Below are 16,083 nucleotides of genomic sequence, written 5' to 3'. Positions count from 1 at the left end.
CTCAGTGTGTCATGAGTGAACATGAATGATGCAGCCAGAGATCAAGCAGGATCCACTGTAAGTGTTACTCATTTGGGATGATTTGACACACATTGCAATGATAAGAGATCAGTATCTACATTGGGACAAGGTCATTAAACGGCATTGATACAATAAAATAAGCAGCTAGCACGGTCTTTCAGATTAACTGGATAAATTAGCATTGTCTGTGACCCAGACCGCTCTGGCTGCAGTGCCCTCTGCTGGTTGTTCAGGGGAGTGTGTAACTCCACATTCAAACTCGGTCACATTTATTTGTGCATTTGGTTTGTGGTAGGAATGTCTCAGACACAAAAGCAAAAAAAAAAAGCGATCCACATATGCAAATTCATTACAAATACAAAATCAAGCATATTTATATTAAAATCTCAAAAATATATTTACAAATACACGTTTATACAAATTCTTGATTTATTTGTATGTCACATTTTTATATCTATACATTTTATTTATATATATTTTCAAACCTCAAAAATATATTTACAAATACGCTGATATTTACACAAATTATTTATTTGTTTGTATATCACATTTGTGTTTGTATATTTATTAATATATGCATATGTATTAATATCATATTGATGTATACAAGTTGATGTGAGACAATTCTACTTCCATACTATTACACTCTTTTAATTCAATATAGTAATGCTGCCTGAGGCTGATCCAATCAGTGGCCATGATACTGAACAGCGCGATTTGCCTCGTTTGTTCTTTTCTATTGCAAATATTACTGTAGTATTAATATTTTTTGTCTGTATATCGTATTTTTCGGAGTATAAATTGCTCCGGAGTATAAATCGCGCCGGCCGAAAATGCATAATAAAGAAGGAAAAAAACATATAAGTCGCACTGGAGTATAAGTCGCATTTTTTTGGGAAATTTATTTGATAAAACCCAACACCAAGAATAGATATTTAAAGAATAGTGAACAACAGGCTGAATAAGTGTACGTTATATGACGCATAAATAACCAACTGAGAACGTGCCTGGTATGTTAACGTAACATATTATGGTAAGAGTCATTCAAATAACTATAACATATAGAACATGTTATACGTTTACCAAACAATCTGTCACTCCTAATCGCTAAATCCGATTAAATCTTATACGTCTAGTCTCTTATGTGAATGAGCTAAATAATATTATTTGATATTTTATGGTAATGTGTTAATAATTCCACACATAAGTCGCTCCTGAGTATAAGTCACACCCCCGGCCAAACTGAAAAAAACTGCGACTTACAGTCCGAAAAATACGGTAGCCATTTTTGTGCTTAAAAATGCTTAATTTAGGACCTAAAATTGTAGAATATGCTTAAAAAATAATTTAAAAAAACAGTAATGTGGATAAGCCGCAACATTTGAAGCATCATGTGGTGAGGGACTGTATTGCTCCCAAATAGGAAAACTGTTTGGGAATAGCATGGAACTCAAATAAGTCGACACCCTTCAGACTGGCTGACTCAGTAGACATAACCGAAAATGAAACTAGTCACTGCTTTATTTGCACTTTTAATTGTGACTTTCACCAGAGACCGCGAGAGAATGAGTACTAAAGGAGTCTGTGTTGGCCCTGCGATGAGGTGGCGACTTGTCCAGGGTGTACCCCGCCTACTGTCCGAAGCAGCTGAGATAGGCACCAGCACCCCCAGCGTCCCCGAACAGGACAAGCAGTAGAAAATGGATGGGTGGATTTCCTCTGACAGTCCTTTTCCTCCATTTTTATTTAGATTCTTCTGTTTTCATATGATTACTTTATATGCCTTCATGCATGTGCAAATCTTTCTTCTAAAAAAAGAATGTTAGTTGCTGTTGGAATATTGTACATGCTAACACTGCCAGGCTTTTATTTTGAAGTCGCTGTGTGCACGTTAGTACAGTGTAACTAGACAGTTATGTTGCTCTTGTGGTTTCCTGCTGCTCAGCGATAATGGAAAAACAACAAAAAATATCATAAACATAATTTTTCATGAAAAGGAACCCATCGAGTCTCACACTTTGTTAACAAAGCTGTCGACCATGTATGTACAAACCCCGTTTCATATAAGTTGGGAAATTGTGTTAGATGTCAATTTAAACGGAATACAATGATTTGCAAATCCTTTTCAACCCATATTGAATTGAATGCACTACAAAGACAAGATATTTGATGTTCAAACTCAAACTTTATTCTTTTTTTTGCAAATAATAATTAACATAAAATTTCATGGCTGCAACACGTGCCAAAGTAGTTGGGAAAGGGCATGTTCACCACTGTTTTACATCATCTTTTCTTTTAACAACACTCAATAAACGATTGGGAACTGAGGAAACTAATTGTTGAAGCTTTGAAAGTGGAATTCTTTCCCATTCTTGTTTTATGTAGAGCTTCAGTCGTTCAACAGTCCGGGGTCTCCGCTGTCGTATTTTACACTTCATAATGCGGCACACATTTTCGATGGGAGACAGGTCTGGACTGCAGGAGGGCCAGGAAAGTACCCGCACTCTTTTTTTACGAAGCCACGCTGTTGTAACACGTGCTGAATGTGGCTTGGCATTGTCTTACTGAAATAATCAGGGGCGTCCATGAAAAAGACGGCGCTTAGATGGCAGCATATGTTGTTCCAAAACCTGTATGTACCTTTCAGCATTAATGGTGCCTTCACAGATGTGTAAGTTACACATGCCTTGGCCATTAATACACCCCCATACCATCACAGATGCTGGTTTTTGAACTTTGCGTCGATAACAGTCTGGATGGTTTGCTTCCCCTTTGGTCCGGATGACACGACGTCGAATATTTCCAAAAACAATTTGAAATGTGGATTCGTCAGACCACAGAACACTTTTCCACTTTGCATGAGTCCATCTTAGATGATCTCGGGCCCAGAGAAGCCGGCGGCGTTTCTGGATGTTGTTGATAAATGGCTTTCGCTTTGCATAGTAGAGCTTTAACTTGCACTTACAGATGTAGCGACCAACTGTATTTAGTGACAGTAGTTTTCTGAAGTGTTCCTGAGCCCATGTGGTGATATCCTTTAGAAATTGATGTCGGTTTTTGATACAGTGCCGTCCGAGGGATCGAAGGTCACGGTCATTCAATGTTGGTTTCCGGTCATGCCGCTTACGTGGAGTGATTTCTCCAGATTCTCTGAACCTCTTGAGGATATTATGGACCGTAGATGTTGAAATCCCTAAATTTCTTGCAATTGCACTTTGAGAAACGTTCTTAAACTGTTTGACTATTTGCTCACGCAGTTGTGGACAAAGGGGTGTACCTCGCCCCATCCTTTCTTGTGAAAGACTGAGCATTTTTTGGGAAGCTGTTTTTATACCCAATATACCACCTGTTCCCAATTAGCCTGCACACCTGTGGGATGTTCCAAATAAGTGTTTGATGAGCATTCCTCAACTTTATCAGTATTTATTGCCACTTTCCCCAACTTCTTTGTCACGTGTTGCTGGCATCAAATTCTAAAGTTAATGATTATTTGCAAAAAAAAAAAGTTTATCAGTTTGAACATCAAATATGTTGTCTTTGTAGCATATTCAACTGAATATGGGTTGAAAATGATTTGCAAATAATTGTATTCCGTTTATATTTACATCTAACACAATTCCCCAACTTATATGGAAACAGGGTTTGTATATGTCAACTTCAAGGGGAACTGCACTTTTTTGGGAATTTTGCCTATCGTTCACAAGAAGAAATTTTTTTTTTTTTCGCTTTCTTACAAAAAATAGGCTTGTTCTTGGTGGCTAGCTATGCAGCTAATAGAAGAAATCTATTCTACCACTAAATCACTTTAAAAAGCGTCAACAATACAGTAACCTGTATAATAAACCAAACGGTAGCAACATTGTTATTGTAAGAGCGAACACTAAGGAACTCTTTTTCTAGCGTACTAACACATCAGCGTGCTTCGGAATTAGCCGTAAAAGCTAACTACGGCAAGAAATAAGCTGCCTTCTACAACAACAAGAAACACATTTGAGTTTTACTGCACAACACTGCGATACGACACCAATCTGTACTGACTGAAAAACATTAAGCCAGATAGTGTATGTATGTACTGTAATTGTACTAACACGCATGACGTGCTGCGAGTATCATGATCAATATAAAGTGTGACTCTTCGATGGACAGTTGTCTGTTTGGTCCAGCTGGCCGGGGAAGATTTTACGGTTTATTTGGGTAAGCACTCAATTTCTGTCAAAATAGCCTGGCTTCAAGTTCCACATTTTGCAGCTTTGATTCCCTTTCACTTCACTCTCCCGGCTTCCGTCTGCTCCAACGTTGCACTCTTCATTCGTACTGGCTTCTAGAAGCAGCAGTTTGTCCTCCATAAATTCAGATTCAACAAGATAAGGTTGTGAATCCTCATTTGTCCATAAATAGTTGTCTTTTTGTTTGTTACAGAATCTGTCATGATTAGAATGATAAATAATGATAAATGGGTTATACTTGTATAGCGCTTTTCTACCTTCAAGGTAGCTTTAAATGGCAGCGGGAGCTGCCATGCAAGGCGCTACCAGCACCCATCAGGAGTAAGGGTGAAGTGTCTTGCCCAAGGACACAACGGACGTGACTAGGATGGTAGAAGGTGGGGATCGAACCCCAGTAACCAGCAACCCTCCGATTGCTGGCACGGCCACTCTACCAACTTCGCCACGCCGCCCACACTCACGTGTTTGTGTCCGGAAGGGGTTGTTGCCAGAAGTCAGACGTGCGCTGCCATAGAAACGGAAATAAATGCGCCGATGGCGGCGCGCATAGACGCAGCGGTTCAGAGCTCTCTTTTTTGGTGCAAGTTTTTGATATTTTTGCTTTTATGGTATGTGTGTCTGTCCACATTATGCCGGGCCACTAACATCTACAGTTGACCCGAACTGCTTAAATTGTGAGCAAGACGTCACGGCTGAGTTTCTTCACTTACATGAGATACCAGCGGACATAGCCATGACACCGGGCTCTCCGTGGATTACATTTCCCAGGAGAAGGAGGCGGAGTGACAGGAAGCAAAAGCGGGGTGCAGAGCTGGCATGCTAGCTAGGCTCCGCAAGCTGCCATTCAAACCATCGCTTCCCAGCATTTTTTTATCGAATGCAAGATCCCTCACCATCAAGCTGGACGAGCTGAAGCTGCAGATTGCGACAAATAAGATGGTCGGGGACAGCTGCATTCTGCTCATCACGGAGACGTGGCTTCACCCGCTCATCCTGGACACAGCTATCGACTTCCGCAAGAAAAAAAACGATAAACATCCAACCACTGTACATCAATGGGGACTACGTGGAAAGGGTCTCTAACTTCAGGTTCCTTGGGATCCAGATCGAGGAAGACCTGTCGTGGAGTATGAACACCTCAGTGATCATCAAAAAGGCACAGCAGAGACTTTACTTTCTGAGACTCCTCAAAAAGAACCAACTGTCACAAAAACTGCTTTTGTCCTTCTATCGCTGCTCAATAGAGAGTGTGCTGACATACTGCATGTGTGTATGGTATGCCAGCTGCACGGCAGCAGAAAGAAATGCACTTCCGAGGGTCATAAAAACTGCCATGAAGATCACTGGCTGCTTTCTCCCCTCCCTGGATGAACTGTACAGTGCCAGGTGCCTCAAAAAGGCCCAAAACATCATAAGGGACCCATCCCACCCTGGACATAAACTTTTTGAACTGCTGCCCTCGAGTAGGAGATACAGGACAATAAAAATGCCGGACAAACCGATTTAAGAACACTTTTTACCCGAGGGCAATAGTGTCGCTGAACACAAGACTAATGACTTTGCATGTGAGCTGTGTGCTTTTATGTATTTTTATCTCTATCTATGTTCTTATGTTTTTATGTGTTATTATGAATGTGCACTAAATTAGTTTTTGCTTACAATTTTGTTGTACTATGTACAATGACAATAAAGATATATTATATTCTATTCTAATTAGTTCCGACCATGATTAAAATGACCAAAATACGGTAAATATTGAACATAATACATATTGCTATGAAGGTGTCTGTTACTACATTATATATATATACTTGCAGTGTGTATATTGTAGATATTACATATTGTTATGAAGGCGTCTTGTTACTACATTATATAAATACTTGCTGTCTGTATATAAAACATTACATATTGTTATGAAGATGTCTGTTACTACATTATATGTATACTTGCAGTATGTGTATATAAAATATATTGTTATGAAGATGTCTGTTACTACATTATATGAATACTTGCAGTGTGTATATAAATCATATTACATATTGTTATGAAGATGTCTGTTACTACATTATTAGTATACTTGCAGTATGTGTATATAAAATATATTGTTATGAAGATGTCTGTTACTACATTATATGAATACTTGCAGTGTGTATATAAATCATATTACATATTGTTAGGAAGATGTCTGTTACTACACTACACATTATATATATATATATATATATATATATATATATATATATATATATATATATATATATATATATATATATAGACTTGCAGTGTGTATATAAAAGAGATTACATATTGTTATGAAGGTGTATGTTACTACATTATATATATACTTGCAGTGTGTATATAAAACCTTTCATTTTGTTATGAAGATGTCTGTTACGACATTATATACTTGCAGTGTGTATACAAAAAATATTACATATTGTTATGAAGGTGTCTGTTACTACATTATATATATACTTGCAGTGTGTATATATGAAAACGTTGATGGAGGGTTTTAAAGTTGTTTTAGAGGCTTTGAAGTCTACCACAGTGACTCCTTTAGCCACATCTTGCAAGCATGTTTTATCATCTTTAACCCCCCTGCCCGTTTGTCTCTCATAATGATTGTGAACGATAGGCGAAATAAGTGAAAAATAAGCGAAAAGTGCAGTTCCCCTTGAAGCGGGCTCTTTTTAGAATTAGGAAGAACGCAAGAGGACTGGGACTTGATGAGTTGGTAATCATGGACGAGTTGTCAAACTTAAAGAAGTTCCACTGTACATACACATTGGATGTTTACCAGCATTCTGCAACAGATTCTGTTTGACCTGCAAAGCGCTATCAAAAATCCTACTTGTGACATTCCCATCCATCTGCAGAAATCAGTTTCCTAATTTTTTTATGTAATCCCAACGAAGAAGATTCCTGCATATTGACAGAGTGTGAGTGGCAGTAGTTCCTACCCTTTTGTGCACGGCGCCATGCAGAGGGCCCTCCAGCGGTAGAAGGACTGGTTGCTCTCCACCATTACCAGATTGACCAGGTGGCCGCGCAAAGGCTTGTAGTCGGCGGGCAGCATCAGCGAGTCGAGGCAGAAGAACACACTGTCCTCCACCACGCCCTTGTTGACGCACACGCTGGTCACACACACCTGTGTCACAGGTCATGACATGGTTTATAGATTCGTATTGAGACAGTACAAAGTGAAATGGTAGGAGCAACGCTATCAAGGAGGCAGCAACCTGATTGAGACGACAGTAGCGTAGAGGGGCGACAGAATGAGCCTCGGTGGTCCACTGGTCGGGCTTAATAAAATATTTAGCTTGAACACAGTCGCCGGTCATCGCCTCGTAACCTGAAGAATAAACACACAAATGCGAAATTAGTGTTGTCCCGATAACAATATTTTGGTACTGGTAACAAAATATATTTCGATACTTTTTTTATAAATAAAAGGGGACCACAACAAATTGCATTATTGGCTTAATTTTAACAAATAATAAAATAGTGAACATACTAGAAAACTTGGGAGGACTGGTACTTTTCAGAGGCAGTATAGTACCGAATATGATTCATTAGTATCGCAGTACTATACTAATACCGGTATATCATACAACTCTGTACGGAATACAGCCTCACCTGCAAATATATTTTACTAAGTGCTCTGTCTTATATTGCAGATGTGTACAGGAATCCCTCGTTTATTGCTGTTAATTGGTTCCGGACATGACCCTGATAAATGATTTTCCAAGAAGTAGGAAATATTAATTATAATTCCAATATTTTAATAGCCAGAGCTTAAAAAACTGTTTACAACCTTCTAAATACATTTTTTCAACATTATGAGAGCCCTCTAAACATGAAATAACACCCTTTAGTCACCTTCACACTCTTAATGCAACGTAGCAATGCTGACTGAGGCTGAGCCAGTCAGTGGCCACAGTACTGACCAGCATAATCTGTTTAGTTTATAGTTTCCTCTAGTAGCCACTACTACTGTCAAGTTCTTTGGGACTTGTGTCCTCCTGCACTTGAAAAGGGTGAGAAGATTGTAGAGGACAAGTTTTTAACTCAACTTGATTTTGTCAGATTTATTTCACACCAAATCTATTAAAGGAGCTTTTCATTTGTATTGTTACATATATTATAATAATACTGCACCAGATTTTAAGGCAGTGCTGTTGATGAATAGGTCTATTTTCATACAAAAGCATACTTGCCAACCTTGAGACCTCCAATATCGGGAGGTGGGGGGGTGGCGTGGTCGGGGCGTGGCTAAGGGCGTGGTTAAGAGGAGAGTATATTTACAGCTAGAATTAACCAAATCAAGTATTTCATATATGTATGAAATACTTGACTTTCAGTGAATTCTAGATATATATATATTTTATTTTATTTTATTATACATATAAATAAAATACATACTTGAATTTCAGTGTTCGGGGGGGGGGGGGGGGGGGGGGGGCGTGGTTAAGAGGAGAGTATATTTACAGCTAGAATTCACCAAATCAAGTATTTCATATATGTATGAAATACTTGACTTTCAGCGAATTCTAGCTATATATATATTTTTTATTTTATTTTATTATACATATAAATAAAAGACATACTTGAATTTCAGTGTTCTGCAGGCTATCCAGTAGATGGCAGTATTGTCCTGTTTAAGAGTGTCACAACATTGCTGTTTACGGCAGACGAACTGCTTTACGGTAGACTAAACGTGACTGCTGTTGTTGTGTGTTGTTACCGTGCTGGGAGGACGTTAATGAAACTGCCTAACAATAAACCCACATAAGAAACCAAGAACTCTCTCTCCTTGTTGTGCACTCTACTCTCTAAAAGCCGTAGATGTTATGACGTCATTGGGCAGGCATGCTGTTTATATTGTGGAAAGCGGACGTGAGAACGGCTATACCCCACTCAGGTCCGCATTGAGCTGGAGGGGGCGTGGCCTCCAGCTCCGGCTGAATACCGGGAGTTTGTCGGGAGAAAATCTCTGCCGGGAGGTTGTCGGGAGAGGCGCTGAATACCGGGATTCTCCCGCTAAAAACGGGAGGGTTGGCAAGTATGTACAAAAGGCACACCGGATTATAAGGCGCATTAAAAGAGGTCATATTATGATTTTTCACCCTACATTTAAAACAGTTCTTGTGGTCTACTTAACATTTAATTGTGGTTCTTCGGTCAAAATGTATTACAGAGTATTATGTATTACAGATTATTAAAAATGATTAGGTATTACAGACCATCTTCAAGCCGCTTTATGACCGTCTCATCAGAATGCGCCGTTTTGTGGGCGGTCTTATTTACGTGGCTCCACTTTGATAGCGGAGGATGAATGCCCCACAACAAGAGGAAAGAGAATAACAAGGAGTTTATTGACTACGGCACGGACGTGTGTACATTTTCAAGATTTACGCAGATCCCAAATACACAACAGCAGGTACCAATAGGTAAAAAAAAGTTGGTTTTGCAAAATAGGTCAAACAAAACGCCAGATAATATGTCTCCTAATCGGTGCTATTTTAGGGTCCTTATACACACATCATAATAATACCTGTATGTTGAAGGACGGTACACATGACCAGGGTGGCAGTAATGCTCTGACAATCCATCAAGCAGTGCGGCTTCATAGCGTACAAAAGTCATACTAAAATATTTTGACGGGTTTTTGAGCACCGTGTGTAACGCTCTATGTTCTCAATGAAACATCAACATTTTAGTCTTGCTTTCTTACCAGTACTTGCTAGTGTCATTTATTAAACAGGCGTCAACTTGCAGTCTAAACGTATCTTATGTATGACTGCCATCTATTGGTCACACTTAACATTACACCATGTGCCACAACCATAATAGGTTGTATTCACCTGACGTCACGTCCAGCTCATTAACCATGCAAGGCTTGAAGTGGTGGTCCAGCGAGCGTCTGTTGTCATAGCTTTCTAGGCGGCATTTTGCTTTTCTCAAAGAAAAATGCCCTATGCTTACTTTGTTTCAGGCTGTTGGAATTTATCAAATTGTGAAAAGAATAAGAGTTTCTTTGAAGTTCCTCAAGAGGTAATCAAGAAATGCGAGGGATAAGACGATGAGAAAAGGGGCACACACTCCAGACTAAAGGAGCAGAGTCGAAGAAGGCACAACATACTTTAAACTCGGACTGCAACGATAAGTGGACAATAAAATTTGTCGCTGATCATGTCGATACCAGTCGTGACGTCATCACTCGTGTTTTTACGGGCGGAAGCGGGTCACTCTCAAAAACATGTAAAGTGTGAAGATATTTCCTCTTATTCTTGTTAAAAACATGAATACTTAGGTCATTTTGCAAAGAGGACCTTGTTTTTGTCGGACATTTGGAGGGAGGATGCGGTCTCAACCTCGGTAAGAATGTCAGCTTCTACCTTGCTAGCTAGCTACAAGAGTGAGCCAAAGATGTGTGAAAAATAACCTGAACTATCATTTTAGTCAAAGTCAGCCAGCTAAACGTTGTCTACATCAAATCAAGTACCTTTTAAAGCAGCATCAATTTGCAATGCTGTAAAAAAGACTTTGGTACTTTGCATTTCCTTTCTTTTAAATGGAAACAATTGTTTAGTCATTTAAATTTTTGTAACAGCTGAATGAGCAGCACAGTTGCAGTATAAATTAGAGATGTCCGATAATGACTTTTTTGCCGATATCCGATATTGTCCAACTCTTAATTACCGATTCCGATATCAACAAATACCGATATATACAGTTGTGGAATTAACACATTATTATGCCTAATTTTGTTATGATGCCCCGCTGGATGCATTAAACAATGTAACAAGGTTTTCCAAAATAAATCAACTCAAGTTATGGAAAAAAATGCCAACATGGCACTGCCATATTTATTATTGAAGTCACAAAGTGCATTATTTTTTTTAACATGCCTCAAAACAGCAGCTTGGAATTTGGGACATGCTCCCTGAGAGAGCATGAGGAGGTTGAGGTGGGGGGGTATGGGGTAGCGGGGGGTGTATATTGTAGCGTCCCGGAAGAGTTGGTGCTGCAAGGGCTTCTGGGTATTTGTTCTGTTGTGTTTATGTTGTGTTACGGTGCGGATGTTCTCCCGAAATGTGTTTGTCATTCTTGTTTGGTGTGGGTTCACAGTGTGGCACATATTTGTAACAGTGTTAAAGTTGTTTATACGGTCACCCTCAGTGTGACCTGTATGGCTGTTGATCAAGTATGTGTGCGTGTGAAAAGCCGTAGATATGTGATTGGGCCGGCACTCAAAGGCAGTACCTTTAAGGTTTATTAGCGCTCTGTACTTCTCCCTACGTCCGTGTACACAGCAGCGTTTTAAAAAGTCATTAATTTTACTTTTTGAAACCGATACAGATAATTTTGAAACCGACACAGATAATTTCCGATATTACATTTTAAAGCATTTATCGGCCGATATATAAATAAATATTTATGAATGAATTAGTCATCTTTGTTGTTCATAAGAACATGCCTAAAATAACTTAAGCTGCATTTAGAAGTCGATGGAAAATTAAAGCCATTAAATATGTTTACGCTTTCTTATCTGATTAGTTGACTAATCGTTAAGATAATCGTTGACTAAACTACTATCAAAATAATCTTTAGTTGCAGCCCTACTTTTAATGTTATTAAGCATTCCCCATTTAAGTATTATTTTGATATTTGTACTTTATCTTGTTTCGGAGTTCTTAAAACGCATTTTTGCTATGAGTGTTTTGCAAACCACCAACTCGCTGAGTCTAAATAAAAGAAAGCACATGTGAGCAAAACCGAAAGGAGTTTATTAATAGGGAACTGCACTTAATTTTTTTTAAATTTTGCCTATCGTTCACAATCATTATGAAAGACATGACGGATGGATTTTTTTTAATGCATTGTAACTTGTGAATATTAGTCCGCTTACAGCGCAGCCAAAGGGAGCTCCTCTCTTTCGCTCATAAAATCCAATAAATAACCATTCAAAAATGGCCAACAATACTCCATTTACATTTTGTGATTTGAATATCAACCAAGTATGAGTGATATTATTATTAGTATAAGCGCCAACACAGACACACTATAACGGCGCCGTGATCACTTCTTGTGTGTCCCTAGGATTACATCATTGAGTAGTCTACTGCTTTCACTCTTCTTTACTTAACCCTGTAAGTTTATTCTAGATGACAAATCATGCCTCTCACCTGCACAGAAAAAGTGTGAGTAGGTATTTCAACAAGTTGGTGCAGTTTGACAGCCATTTAAGACACGAAACTGGCGAGGACGACACGAAAAGACGCTTGTTCTGAAATTATCCAAATGGTTCATATCTTGGCGGGGGCACTCAACGTTAAAGGTGCATAACCACCAATGACAAATCCCTCCTTTATATCTTAAGCATGCCATGTGGTATCACGAATCAAACACATCAAACATTCATATTTGGCATCATAGAGAAAAAAACATCATCACCATTGGTATCAGAGTTTTGAAAGATGTACTCAATTGGTATCAGAGTTTTGAAAAGATGTACTCATACTACACAATAAAATATGTAAATTTTTTGGGGACACCCTGAATATTGGTATCGTAGTCTTAAAAGATGTATCAGTGGTATCTTTAAAGGGGAACTGCCTTTTTTTTTTTTTTGCCTATCGTTCACAATCAATATAAAAGACAAGAACACACGTATTTTTTATTCATTTAGAATTTTAAAGATAAAAAACGCTTGCAAGATCGGAGTCAAGACTGATGGGAGTAGCCTTCAAAACCCTCCATCAACGTTTTATATACACACTGCAAGTATATATATAATGTAGTAACATACACCTTCATAACAATATGTAATATGTACAATATACACACTGCAAGTATATATATATAATGTAGTAACAGACACCTTCATAACAATATGTAGTACTGTATTTTCCGCACCATAAGCTGCACCTAAAAACCACAATTTTTCTCAAAAGCTGACAGCGCGGCTAATAACCCGGTGCACCTTATATATGGATTAATATTAATATTTATTTTCATAAAGATTAGGTCTCGCAACTACGGTAAACAGCTGCCATCTTTTTGCCCCGTAGAAGAGGAAGCGCTTCTTCTTCTACGGTAAGCAACCGCCCCCATAGAAGAGGAAGCGCTTCTTCTTCTACTGTAAGCAACCGCTAAGGTGAGCACCCGCCCCCGTAGAAGAAGAAGCGCGCGGATATTACGTTTCATTTCATTTGTGTGTTTCTGTAAAGACCACAAAATGTCTCCTACTAAGAGACACGCGTACAAGGTTCCACTGACTTTTGATATTCATGTGAACCGCACTGTGGATACAACGGGAACACGTACGGTGAATATTCGCACCACAGGGAATGAGAAGTCGTCTTTCACCGTGGTTCTAGCTTGCCATGCTAACGGCCAGAAACTTCCACCCACGGGGATATTCAAAAGGAAGACCTTGCCAAAAGAGAACTTTCCAGCCGGCGTCCTCATAAAAGCTAACTCGAAGGGATGGATGGATGAAGAAAAGATGAGCGGAGAGACCGGGTGACTTTTTTCACGCAGCTCCGTCCCTGTTGATCTACGACTGCATGCGCGTCCACTTCACAGATGGTGTCAAAAAACAAGTGAAGCACACCGAAGAAGAATAATTTGAGGGATTTGTGGATGAGTAATAACTTCAGAAAGTGAGCTTTAAATGTTTATTTTGTGTGTTGTGTGACACTAACGTGTTAGCAACGTTGAGTTATTGATGTTGCTATTGCTCTGCACTATTTTGAGTGTTACTATTTTTGTGATTGCACATTTGCACATTACATTTTGGGAGTGAACAGAGTTGTTAGAACGCTGGTTTGTAATATATTATTAAAGTTTGACTGACCTATCTGACTGTTTTTTTGACATTCCCTTTAGCGTAGCGTAGGTGCGGCTAATAACACGGGGCGGCTAATAGGTGAACAAAGTTTTGAAATATGCCATTCATTGAAGGTGCGGCTTACAACACGGGGCGCCTTATGGTGCGGAAAATACGGTATGTACAATATTTACCGTATTTTGGTCATTTTATGCACAGCAGGGACTAATTCTTTGGCGCACTTATTTCCGATTCATGCACCACATCACCGTACACTACAGTACATACACTGTCTAGCTAGCTGTGTACAAACAAAACATAAAATGTGGGCTAATACTTTACAGATACTGTAATATGATTTTTCATGTTTTTCAGTTTTTCAAATAAACTCATACTCAACTCAGTCAGTACAGATTGGTGTCGTGTCATATCACAGTGTTGTGCATTACAAACTCAAACGTGTTTCGTGTTGACGTAGAAACTAGCTTGTCTCTTTCCATAGTTAGCTTTTACGGCTAATACCGTAGCACGCCCATGTGTTACTAGGCCAGAAAAGAGTTCCTCAGTGTTCGCTCTTCCAATAAAGTCGCTACAGTTTGGTTATTATACAGGTTACGGAAGGTAAATTAAGTATTGTTGACGGTTTTTGAATGTATTTTAAAGTGATTTAGAGGTAGAATTGATTGCTTCCATTACTTCATTGCTAGCCACCAAAAACGAGCCGTTTTTATAAGTTAGAAAGCAAAAAAAAAAAAAAAGTGTTATCTTTTGTCCCTCATAAAGATTGTGAACGATAGGCAAACTTCCCAAAAAAGTGCAGTTCCCCTTTAACTTTGAGAACCATGGCGATATTTAAACTGTCCAAAATTAGACCAAACTACTGCAGATTTTTTCACTATTTTTATGATTGAAAGGGTTTAATTTAGGGCAAACATGTTGTAGAATATGCTTTGAAAAATGTTTTTTAAATCTACGATGTGGTGAAGCTGCAATATTTGAAGAGCGATGTGGCCACGGATGACTGTATATCCCATTCTGTATTAGGGCTGCAGCTATCGATTATTTAAGTAATCGGGTAAAGTTTGTTTAACTAATGGCGTTATCAGATTAAACACTTAATAACCCCAATGTGTATTTTAGTAAAAATAGTTTGATATAAACAATTTTCCTACATGCCATAACCTTCATTCTTTTTTTTAGTAAATGCTCATTATCAACAATGAAATTGCACTTTTAACACCAGGTGCATTGATAAAAATAAAATTAAAATAAAATTTAAAAAAATATCCTGTTTAATGCCACACAGCTCACAACCACCACTTTCATATGCGTTCCATTGCAGTGGCCGTGAAAAAAACTATGCCCGTGTATTTAAAGTTCCAGGCAATCCACGCGGTCCCGGTTTGATCAATTCTTATTACCGGTAGTTGCACTCAAACGATTAATCCAAGCATCTTAACATAGATCAAAGCTTTTTTAAATCAAATTAATCACTTACAGGGATGTGAGCACCCTTTGAGGAAAAAAGGAGAGAAATTGAGGGGGGGAAAAAAAGAGGAAACTTTTTATCAGCATGAAGAGCTGCCACGCAAAAAATCAGAAAGACAATTTTGAAAATCAATCCTTTAACGCTGGGGTTACGTTCCCAAAAATACCCACTTTAACTGAAATCCGTGTAGTTAGAAGTTGAGTTTTTTTCTTTGTTTTTTACATGCATTTTCGTATATTATATTTTTTTCGTTTACACTATGTTTTTTCATTTACATGATGGCTTTTTTCCTCATTTACTGTGCATGTTTTTTCGTTTACAGGTTGTTGTTTTTTTTATTTATTATGTTTTTTTCGTTTACTCTACTGTACAGTATATGTATGTTCGCACCAAACAATTTTGTAAATTAGGCAAGCTGAACGCATTCTGTACTTTACAGAACACATGGCATGAAGAAGATTAATTGACAATGGTCTACAGTTCCTAAGTGAATCAGGACACAGAACACAATG

The 16,083-nt window shown here is 38.5% G+C and overlaps 1 protein-coding gene across 6 annotated transcripts in view; it reads right to left on the bottom strand.

The window, feature by feature from the left end:
* The window catches only part of mov10l1 (Mov10 like RNA helicase 1), an 83,286-nt gene that overhangs the window by 37,396 nt on the left and 29,807 nt on the right, over positions 1-16,083 (bottom strand). For 5 of the 6 annotated variants that reach the window (XM_062035888.1, XM_062035885.1, XM_062035884.1 and 2 more), the window contains exons 5-6: positions 7,487-7,599; positions 7,208-7,395 (exon numbers count right to left, since the gene is read on the bottom strand). In XM_062035888.1, coding sequence (XP_061891872.1) covers positions 7,208-7,395; positions 7,487-7,599 — 301 coding nt within the window. Of the gene's footprint in view, positions 1-7,207; positions 7,396-7,486; positions 7,600-12,436; positions 12,587-16,083 lie in introns of those variants that run through there. The other variant, XM_062035889.1, reaches the window with a different exon arrangement.

This window comes from Entelurus aequoreus, linkage group LG24 (assembly GCF_033978785.1).
Source record: "Entelurus aequoreus isolate RoL-2023_Sb linkage group LG24, RoL_Eaeq_v1.1, whole genome shotgun sequence".
In the NCBI taxonomy this organism is placed as follows: Eukaryota; Metazoa; Chordata; class Actinopteri; order Syngnathiformes; family Syngnathidae; genus Entelurus; species Entelurus aequoreus.
The sequence above is the reverse complement of the archived record's forward strand: the minus strand, read 5'-3'. Positions and strand labels throughout refer to the sequence as shown.